The sequence below is a fragment of the Primulina huaijiensis genome, chromosome 3 (assembly GCF_012295235.1).
Source record: "Primulina huaijiensis isolate GDHJ02 chromosome 3, ASM1229523v2, whole genome shotgun sequence".
Taxonomy (NCBI): Eukaryota; Viridiplantae; Streptophyta; class Magnoliopsida; order Lamiales; family Gesneriaceae; genus Primulina; species Primulina huaijiensis.
In genome coordinates, this window is record NC_133308.1 from 5,539,429 (window position 1) to 5,550,656 (window position 11,228).

Genomic DNA, 11,228 nt, shown 5'->3' on the forward strand with positions numbered 1-11,228 from the left:
TATATATTATTTAATAAAAAAAAAAATTCGTGGTTGTATAATTTGCAAATGGGAATGTTTTGGACCCAAATTTATCTACCATTGGCATCTCTCATAAAGCCTGCACTGCCACTAGAAACCACAGCGAAGCCGCGCGATGGTCGGGAAAACAGCGGTGGATGTTGGAGCCGATGGGGTGGCCGTTGTCGCGATCAACAATCCACCTCTCAATCTCCTCTCATCTGCCGGTATATTTCAAACACGATTTTTTGTTTCACTTTCTTATTCTGTTCTCCGGTGGTGATGATGATTGATGATCGAAAATATTTGTCAAGATATTTTTAGTCTGGAATAGAATGATGCTTTCGTAATGTGCTCACCGTGTCGGAAAACTCTACGGAGATTGATATATGAATTTGTCGAGTGTCAGTGTCTATCAGTATTTACTGCTTTATTCCGGCTGAAATCGATGGAGTTCTAGAAATAATACAGTGGGATGAAGCCTGCATTTCCTCCTTATCTTGTAGACTTGTACCATCACAAGAGTATTCTCTAGGCACACATTGGCAAAATTATCTGACAACATATTTTGCTCTATACTGGGGCTTAAATTCATGTAGATTTTATCTATTGTTGCTCGAATTTGAATATGGTTTTGTCCACATGGTGGGTGTCTCTACAAGTATCGTCTTCTTTTTAGTTCGAACTATTTCTAATTTGATTTGGATATGATACAAAAGGGTGTACAAATTGTGCTTTCGTAACACTAAAGGTAAGTCCCATATAAAACTATGCTAAAAATGGAGAGGGTGGAAATGGATTCTCCTTCCCTTTTATGGTGCCAGAAACTTCATCGAAAAGTTTAAAAGCATTTTAGCAGACAGCTCAAAGCTATGCAGTCTCGAATAACTCATATTTATCCAAACAAATCCTACTAAACCATTTGAAGTGAGTTCCAATAAGCTGCCAGGTCCTGTCCGCTATTTTAGTATTTTATATCTATAAGTTGCAACGGGAAAATTCCAACAATCTTTTGAGCTTACTGTTCAGGGCGTTCTCCTGGATCCATTCCTATATTCTTCTTGATTTGAAAAAGTTATAAGAGGTTTCCCGTTTGTAGTGATGCTCGACTTAAAAATGAGTATTGAAGGAGCTCTATTAAGAGATGACGTGAAAGCAATTGTAGTTACTGGTAAGAAAGATGGCCTAGTTTTTCATGCTGATAGATGATCTTATTGTGAATTTAATCCACTGGTTAGCTGAACAGGTTTGAAAGGAAAGTTCTCAGCTGGTTTTGATGTGACAGCTTTTGGTGGAATGCAAGGGAAAAAGAGTAAGAATGATTATTTTCCCTTGAAATACCTTGAAGAGGTTTAGGTTGTTCTGAGAGGTCAAATATTGTAACAGCAAAAAAGGAGCTCGGATTTATGTCAATTGAAATTGTCACTGATACTTTGGAAGGTATTACATTACCAGCCGCAGCTACCGTGCTTTTAAGGAGATTTATTATTTTCATGTTTCGCCAGTAACTATTTTATCATAGGTGCAAGAAAGCCTTTAGTAGCTGCTATTGATGGTCCTGCTTTTGGTGGTGGACTTGAAATTGCTCTTGTATGTATGGTCTTTTTCACTTGCTTTCTTCTTTCTGTTGTTATAATATCTGGTACCGTGAACTTTCTCTCTGTTTGGCGATAAAGTCCATGCAACTGTTTAAGTCATACCTCTACCCCATCTGTTGATATTTCAGTTTTGATATTGAAGTTTCCGTTGAATACCAAAAGAAAATTGAGATGGGAATTACACATTTTCTTAGTCCAGTTAAACCCACTTTCTTGTTTTTGGAAATTGTGGAATAAGTTGTATCTAAATACTGGTACCATGGACAACAATTTAACTTGCCTCACATGTATTCTACTGTTTCTTTCCTTTATCACACTAATTCAAAGTTAACTCTTCATAAATTCATAGTAACTACACTGTTTTTGTTTTTTCCCAAATGTGATTGCTGAAGTAGTGGACCGGCCTCAAGAGTTTGTTGTATTAATAGATACCTCAATAAGTTCAGGGAACCTTTGGAGCTGGAGGTACGATTTTTGGGTATAAAACTTGTAAAATCCTGATTTTTTTCCTTTTGCAGGCCTGTCATGCTCGCATATCAACTTCCACTGCACAATTAGGCCTTCCTGAACTTCAGTATGGGATTCTTCCTGGACTTGGTGGTACTGATAAGTGATATCCTTTCATGCATGGAAATATTTTGGTGCCCTGATGGTCTTCTACTGTGAAATATTTCAATAATATCTCTTTTTCAAATTAAACTTTTCTTTCTTCCTTTTAATAAATGCTCAAACAAATAGTGAGTTTGTTCTCATAGTATTCTTGTTCATCACTAACTTATACCCATGAGCTTTTTTTACCCTGTTTTTCCTCCTCTAGATTTAAACATACCCTGCACCATCACTATATGGTTCTTCAAATAACAGGAGTGAGTAATATTATTTTTCATTCTTTTTTGTCTCATTACGTGGTTCATGGTTGATTGCAAAAAGTGATGAATCACATAGAACATCTATTTCAGTTCTATGTTTCTGACAATCATTTGTTGATTAGTTGGAGAGAATTTTTTTGCTGAATGTTGACAGGAGCTATTTCCTTTTGTCAGAATGATGTTTTATGCTGTTCAATTTTTCTCACGGAATATTCCATTTTCCATGACCATAAAATAGTTCTTACCTTTTTGTCTAGTTTAATTTCTAGAGCTATTTGAACATGTTTCTTTTATATGCTTTTTTCATTTAGGATATCATCAGCTGTTGAATATGATTATAAAATGCATCCATAGTTTGGATCTGCATGATTTGGACTGTAGAGTGTTGATAACCTCGTAATCTTTTTTTACGTTAAAATTACTTGAGAGCAAAAATGTGGTTTGTTTCCAGACTACTTTCATGATACTGCCTTCACTAGACTGGATTAGATATGTGTTTGCCGAATACTCGATGTGTTGACAGATAGTAGGATGCTTGGTTTTTTTATATCATATGGTGTAGAAATTAGTTATGGAACTTTGATTTGCTCCAGGGACGCAGCGGCTACCCAGGCTTGTGGGCCTTACCAACGCTCTTGAAATGATCTTGGTATGAAGTTGGTACTTTTCATGTTTTGAGTTTTTTCCCTTCCATATCTGGCACCTTCTTTTGTGTCTAACTAGATGTCGAAGCGAGTAAGTGGAGAGGAAGCTCGAAGTTTGACCCTTGTGGATGCGATTGCTCCAGCAGATAAGCTGCTTGGAGTAGCTCGTCAATGGGCGTTGGATATATCAGAGTTTAGAAGACCATGGATCATTAGTCTTTATAAAATTGACAAACTAGAACCATTTATTGAAGCTAAGGCGATACTTAAATCAGCTCGGCTTGAAGTCCAGAGAGAGAATCCAAACCTGGTGCACCAATTGGTATGCATCGATGTTATTGAACATGGAATTGTTTCAGGTCCTCGTAATGGCCTGTGGAAGGTATTACAGGTGTAACTTTTTATGCTATTGGAACATTAAGATACACCAAGTTTATGATATTTTTCCTTCATATGGCAGGAAGCAGAAGCTCTGCAAGAACTTCGACAATCTAGCATTTGCAAGAGCCTTGTCCATGTATTTTTCGCCCAACGTCTAGTTTTTAAGGTTAGTCCTAATCTTTGTATCTTACTTATATTAACACTTGGAGTAAAAACGAATATTTGTTTTTTATGACCATGAATAGGAGTTCAAATAAATCGAATCAAGCTGAATATCAAGAAAAAATTAAGACTCGAATTCGAACTCTAGCTCGATTCAGAGCTCTAATTCGGCTTGAATTAGAGCTCGAGCTTGGCTCATAATATTCATGTTTGCAAGCTATTCAAACTGTTGCTCAATAAGAAAGACTCAAAATATATTTATTTGATATATAATGATTTTATATTATATTAACAAAATATTAAAGCTCATGAGCAGTTCGCGAACTATGGAATAAAATAATTTGAGCTTGAGTTCGATTCGAAAAAAACATGTTCAAATTCAGTAATTTCGAATATGAATAGAAAAATTGTCGAGCTGACTTGAGAAGCTTTTGAACCGGTCCGATTCCTTTGCATCCCTAATCATTTATTTAGAAGTAATGTTGCTTTATTAGCGATGTAGTGGCTGGTCTTGGCATGCATCATTAGCCCTCTAATTTTTTTTGTCAAATCTCTTCCCTCTCTCTTTCTCTCTCTGTTTCATTCTATTTAAATGCCAATGTTCAAAAGGACCATTCCATCTGATTCTATCCTCTGATGGTCATATGATAATATACTGGCATCAGATTCCCGGTGTTAATGAGAAGAAGTTACTGCCAAGAAAATTTAATAAGGTTGCTCTTATTGGTGGGGGAGCAATGAGCTCTGAAGTGGCAAAATTGTTGGTACTTAGTAACTACCAAGTCATTCTGAAAGAGAAGGATGAAAAGAGTTTACAGGAGCAGATCGACAGAGTCAAGGGTGAGCGTCCACTAAGAAAATGCGAAAAAATATATTTTTGAAACTAATGTCATTTTGTGACAGGAAAACTGCAAAATCATGTCAAGAATGGAAAGGCAGATCAATATAGGCCTGAAAAGGTTTTCAGTTTATTAAAGGGTGTTCTTGATTACGACGACTTTAAAGATGTTGAGTTAGTCATAGAGGTTGGTTTTACAATTCAACTAGATGTGTGCATTTTCTTCTTTTATCATGTTTATTCTCATTCAAGTGCATGGACACCTAGAACTGTTTAATTATCCGAAAGTCCTTGGATCAGAGAAGTTGTTTAGGATACTTTTTTAAATTTTTTTCTCTCTTGAAATTTGATCTCCTTAATGTGTCTACTTTGATATTTTTCCATATGACATTATGCTCTTTCACTCAAGATTGGATCCTAAAAGCACAAGTTTCCAAATAATTTGATAACTGTGCGGAAATATTTGGGTTAAAAGGACTGATGACTGATCTCTTTCATCTAAAATTTGGGCAGGCTGAAGCAGAAAGTTTGTCCTCGCAGCTAGAGATTTTCGCTGATCTTGAGAAAATCTGTCCCCCACATTGTATTTTTACCAGTAATAGCTTAACATTCAGTTCGAAATTGATTGGAGAAAAGACAAAATGCCATGATAGGATGGCTGGGATTAACTTTTTCTGGTAATTATAATGATACGTTGATACTTATTTGATTTTAACTTATCTGTTGTATGCATTTGTTTTAAATTCTATCTCACAATTTGGGTGCAGCCCATCTCCTGACCTGCCACTTGTGGAAATTGTCCGTATGAGTACTACATCTCCACAAGTAATTGTTGATTTAATGGATTTTGGGAAGAAAATGAGGAAAACCCCTATCGTAGTTGGTGATTTGGAAGGTCATTCAATCAACAGCTTGCTCATCAAATATTTGCATGCAGCAATATTTCTAGCTGAAAGAGGTGTAGATGTGTACCTGATTGATCAGGCTTTTACAAGCTTTGGGATGCTATTAGGTCCATTTAGGTATGCTGGAAATTATAAATCTAATTTGAGGTTGTCCAAGAATATGGATTTCCCGTGTTTGAGATCACAACTTGTGAAACAGCACCATCTCCTAGATATTTGAGAAAATGGAATCAAATTTTGTAACACCATTTTCGTGTGAACGATAAATGCAAAATCCAAAGGCTGTTTTGAGTTTTAAATACTGGCCAAAAAAAATTCTCTATCTTAGCAATCCACAGCATCAGACCGCTTCAATAAGAATTCTTGTTACGATTTTTCAGGTTTTCCTTTTTGCAGAACTATTTCATCCATCTATTTTGGTGATGAAATTGTTGCAGGACGATAGATATGCTTGGACTTCAAGTTTTTGAAGCAATTGGCAGGAGATGGGTTGAGAATCTCCGTGGTAGTTCCTACCGTATCAAACTGATCTCAATCTTGCGACAGCATGATTATGAAGGTGACTTATCCATGTTTTCTTGATTTTTGGGCTTTTATGGGTGCGAATGTTTTGGTTGTATATTTTTTAGGACATTTGTGGGCTTGCAATGAAATTATTATACTTTGTGCCATTTATTTCAGGTGAATCCAATGCCAAGGGTTTCTACAAATATGACAACTGTGGCACGGCTACCCCTAATGACGAGATAAAAAAATACCTACAAAAGGCTGGGAATACATCATACATGACCATCGAGTCCAAGGTCCCTCTCTCCATCTGCTTGCACCACGACCCACCACCTCCCCCCAAAAAAAAATAGAAGAAAATAATTTTTTTACCAGAGCTAGCTGAATGCACGGAAAGTGTAATTTCCCTTGCTCCAAGTGCAAACCAATCATATAACAAACATAAATTATTCCTATAAATAGCTTGGTCTGTCAAAAAGGTCCAGGTTTGATGTAGATATTTTTGTAATACATGGAATTTTGTATTTTTGCCTGTCATGTTATGCAACAAATTCTACAAGAATCGACGATCTACACCTCCATGCTTCACATTTCTCTTTCGATTTTGATCCTGCACCATGTGCTATGTCTGATCCACCATTAAAACCTCCAATTATGTATTAGGAACTCAAAATTCACTCTTTATGATCTGTCCATGCTTCTTTAGCGCATTCATCTTGGAGTCTATTTCATTTATGATTTTTAAAGCACCTTCTACATTCTACTGCACGATAAGTTAATTTTGGAGGATCTCTTATGATTGGCGAATATTTCCTTTATGTTTTCTCAAGTTGATGGTTAAGAAGTATATCCAAATATTTTGTTTGTATTGCGGATTTCTAACCGAGCAACGTCATGTTGTCACTTTTCTCTGGTACAGTTAACGAAACTGTCCAATGATGAGATTGTTGAAATGATCCTTTTTCCTGCTTTGAATGAGGCATGCCAACTCATTTCAAAGGGAACTGTAACTAGGCCATCTGATCTTGATGTTGCTTCTGTTTTGGGGATGGGATTCCCAGCATATAGGTTTGCATTTCCTTTCTCGTTTATCTGTTTCCTGCTAACTATTATGAGATACTGATTTGTGTAAACCAAACCCAGGGGAGGAATCATTTACTGGTCTGATACCTTTGGCTCTGCTTATGTTCATTCGAATATGGAAAATTGGTCAAAGGTACATGGAGAATTTTTCAAGCCCTGTTCCTACATAACTGAATGTGCAGCAAAGGGAGTATCGTTTGTGAGTTCATCTATACTTCTTTTCTTTGGAACTTATTCTGAAATTGTGACTTTGCTTATTGTGGGGTGTGTGGATATCTAAGACCACAACTGATTTTACTTTATAATGTATTCATGTGATAAGGTAGCTTGCTTTGAACCTCACCGTCTAGAAGTTTAACTTCAAACAAAACTATATCTGTTGGACTAAGACCTGGTTGAAGACAATAAAATATTTGCTTGGGTTTACAACCTTAATTTTCTCTGAGGTCTTTTTTGTGTCAACAATGCAGGTAAATGGAACAAATCATGGTAAATCCAGATTGTGAAATAAAATTTAAAAGCTGATCCACCTTAGGAATAGATTGTCCTGGATGCATCAAGTTATAAAGGTGGCAGCTTGGCTTATTGGTTATGGCAAATTGTTAGATGATGGGAGGACCTTAACCTAAATTGCCTTTGGTATAGGTGGTGTTGTGTAAGCAGGATTGTACGAATCTACTTTCTACCAACAGTTCCTCCTGTTTTCTTCTTCATCCCTATCTTTCATACATCTATTCTAATCTCCCTCCTCACCGTTCTCTATGGTTTTGCCAGCTTCATGGCTGTCAATTGTCATTCGGGTTGGTGTTGGTGGGGATTCTCCTTATTAACTTCATTTGATCTGCAATGCAGAGATGACTAAATTCACGAAGATATGTTGGCAAATTTGAATTCGGTGCAAGAGAAAACTCTGTCTTTAAGACGAATTTGTCACGCACATGATGTTTACGGGATATGACAATCGTCTCCCAAGATATGACGACTTCCAACTTGCGATAGTAGTACTACAAATCATAAGTTTCACGGCCATAAAATTGAGCAAACTTCCTTTTGAGAAGAAAGAAGAAGAAGTTCAAAATGTACTTTTGTTTGATCTTCTCAAAATTGATGTTATGTCGTCTTTCATTATGTTAATTCATTCAGATGGATTGATATATGTCACAAATCTTGAAAATATGACTAAGAAACATCTTTTGGTGACAATGATCCATGACAACTCGCAACTCATGGTAACAGCACCTCCAGGTGCTTATGCGTCTCCCTCTCCGCCCTGAAATTGTTTGTGGTGTATCTTGAGACTCGAGAATGTCACTGAGAATTTGCAAGAATTTGAGTTGAGGCAAGTATTGAACACTCTTTTCTCAAGAAAAAATTTGCCCTTTATTGGTGTTTCGGTTTGTGGCAATTTTCTCCAAGATAAAACAATTCCTTCTTACAATAACAACACTGTAAATTATAATAACAATAACCGGAAATAGAGTGTACTCTCTTTTGTAAAGAAGGAAGTTGAGGATAAGCAATATGAATGTAATGTATGTAGAAATTTGACAATAAAAAAAATTCTTTTTTGATGTCTTTGATCATATATATGTATATATAGATATCAAACATTTGAAACATGTTTCACCAATAGATGTCCCTTCATCCAAAAAAACTGATTAAAATCGTCAAAAGACATCATTTGGATACAGGATATAATGAAAATCGTCAGGTATCACTTTACGGGCGTCAACTTTGCTGCTTGAGAAATTTTCTCGCAGCTTTTAAGACGCACATTTGAACGTTCTTGTTCGATCGAGTGTGCACAATGAGTATGCAACATATCAAAATTATATATATATACACTTCAAAAATTCACAATAACACTCCATTTTAACGTTTAATGTGTTTTTTTTACAAAATTACTTCCACGTAATCATTCCATATTTTTTTTAGGACTAATATACATTTGTTTGTATACATTTCTTTCCAAATGAGAGCACTACATTTATGGTTACAAATCATCTTACCTTGTCAAAATTATATTTTGAAATGCAATAGATTATTAATTTAATCGATGATTTCTATGAAAAAGTTTCTTGCTAAATATTTTAAATTTTAAGAACATCTTTAATAAGTTTGTATATGGGCTTAACTAAAAAAGAATACGAAACGAAAGGCAATTTAACATGCCTTTTGGAAAAATATTTTAAAGTTTAATTAAATTTATGTATAAAATTTGTATACAAACAAAATTAATTAGAGTTACGGTAATCTTAATAGCATTTATATTTCCGGGGACCTATGACACAAACAAACAAAAACATGAATCATTTGCTATTGAAGATTTTATCACCCGTTAATTGAAATTTTTTTATGGCAAATATTTGACGTTGAAAATATCTGCTCTAATATTTCCATTGAAGATTATATCACCATTACCTTTTTAAGTAAAGATTTCAAAAAATATCCACAAGTATGATTGATGAAATGTCGTGTTAATCTAATAAAAATATTGAATAATTAAGTGGGGTAATTTTGTAAGAAAACACGTCGTCAAATATCAAAATTGTAGTGCAATTATAAATTTTTGGAGTGTATATATCATTATCCATATGTCTATATAGAGAAACGCCTACGCTAAACAACAATGGTGTGAACGAGCTCAGCGGCGCTCACCTCATTTTTTTTTAAAAAAAATTAAATACATAAAAAAGCTTAAGATTCAGAACTCATCGGCAAACAATATATTCTTTCTCTTTTCACACACCATCGATCACTAGTCCCGGAACTCACATTCCACCCCGAGACGGAGCTAGAAAACGTCATGGCATGCGTTTGCACGATTTGAGAAATATCATGATACCTTTCTTGAACCACTTCAAAACACTAGAGTTATCAAGAATTCTAGGAATTGTCTTTTTTTCTGAGTAGATTAGTATTAGTCTACTCCGTCCGGCATTTGGGTTAAGTTGAGAACTTCCCTACCCAACCGACCTATAGGATTGGGCGGGCTTAGAAATTATCTACCTAATCCGGCTATTTGGCTTGGCGACGTGGGGCAGACCATTTTGACACCTGTAGATGAGATAAGGGATGTGTGATGAATAATTAATAAGTGTGGTAAAATAAGGACAAAACATGAACAAGTAATATATAAAGATGAATATATATTGTTTGATATATTTTTAAGGTATTCTTAATCGTATATATATTGAGTTTTTGTTGAATTAATTATGACTGAAATTATATCTTGATTATCAATTTTGATCATTCTCCTAAAATTCATGTGATTAAAATTACTAATATTATCGTTAAGTTTTTATAATTATATTGTTAAAAAAATTATTATGCACATATTTTTAACAATATAATTATAAAAACGATTAAAATTTGATATCAAAACATGATTAAAAAAATTATAATCATGAACAAAAGATTTAATATTCAGGCTCTTTTCAACTTCACTGACGTCTTATTTTTTTATATAAAAAAACTTCAGTGACGTCTACTTTTCATATTCGCTGCCAAATGAAAACTACAGCCCAACCACTCCTATACCAGCTCCCAAAATGTTAAAAGAAAATATCGAAGGATCTGATTTTTGACGGGTCTGACTGGTTTTTTGAACCCTTGGAATCATCGGACGAAAAAACAACATTATTTTGTGTGTGTGTGTGTGTGTTTTTTTTTTTTTTTTTTTTTTTTTTTAATTTAAAGAAAACATTATTGTGTTTAAAATAAAAAAATTGAAGAGATGTTTGTTACCGACACCCTTGTTCCAAACTCGAGACCCAACATTATTGTGTTTAAAATAACACAAAAATTCTTGTGAAACGATATCACAGATTAATTTCGTGGGTCGAATCTCTTATTTGGGTCATCCATGAAAAAGTATTACTTTTTATGCAAAGAGTATTACTTTTTATTATGAATATCGAAAGTGTTGACCCGTCTCACAGATAAAAATTCGTGAGACCGTCTTACAAGAGACTTACTCTTATCATAAATGATAAGTGTTTATTTACTTTTTTTTTTGAATTAATATTATGTGTCATTTATGGTTTATCAAATCAAATCCGATAATCAAACCTTTATCTAGCATTTGGACAAAGTTGATTCTTCAACGGCACGTTATATGAAAACATTCTTCCATTGTTCAAATCTCATGTTAGGTTGTGTTCACAAAGTTTCGCGAATGAATGATCCATAATAAATTTTTTTAAAACATTTACAAACACTATATTCACATGTTATAATAA

General features: G+C 34.6%; 1 protein-coding gene across 5 annotated transcripts; it reads left to right on the forward strand.

Annotated features, from left to right (window-relative positions):
• The first annotated feature begins 54 nt into the window (after positions 1 to 54).
• Positions 55 to 8,434, forward strand: LOC140973331 (glyoxysomal fatty acid beta-oxidation multifunctional protein MFP-a-like). 5 transcript variants are annotated; one of them, XR_012174618.1, is made up of 19 exons: positions 55 to 227; positions 1,100 to 1,171; positions 1,247 to 1,312; positions 1,387 to 1,440; positions 1,523 to 1,590; positions 2,117 to 2,198; positions 3,061 to 3,116; positions 3,191 to 3,493; positions 3,572 to 3,658; positions 4,320 to 4,494; positions 4,558 to 4,679; positions 5,006 to 5,169; positions 5,260 to 5,514; positions 5,835 to 5,956; positions 6,079 to 6,200; positions 6,824 to 6,972; positions 7,048 to 7,186; positions 7,458 to 7,642; positions 7,762 to 8,434. XR_012174618.1 is itself a non-coding variant. In XM_073436028.1 (18 exons), exons 1-18 carry the CDS (start codon positions 137 to 139, stop codon positions 7,491 to 7,493), a joined length of 2,163 nt encoding a protein of 720 aa, XP_073292129.1. In that variant the 5' UTR covers positions 55 to 136; the 3' UTR covers positions 7,494 to 7,700. The 5 variants fall into 5 exon arrangements, 4 of the variants coding, with proteins under 4 accessions (XP_073292129.1, XP_073292130.1, XP_073292131.1 ...); XM_073436028.1 differs by lacking the exon at positions 7,762 to 8,434 and having other exon boundaries at positions 7,458 to 7,700; XM_073436029.1 differs by lacking the exon at positions 7,762 to 8,434 and having other exon boundaries at positions 1,286 to 1,312; positions 7,458 to 7,700.
• Positions 8,435 to 11,228: the final 2,794 nt, after the last annotated feature.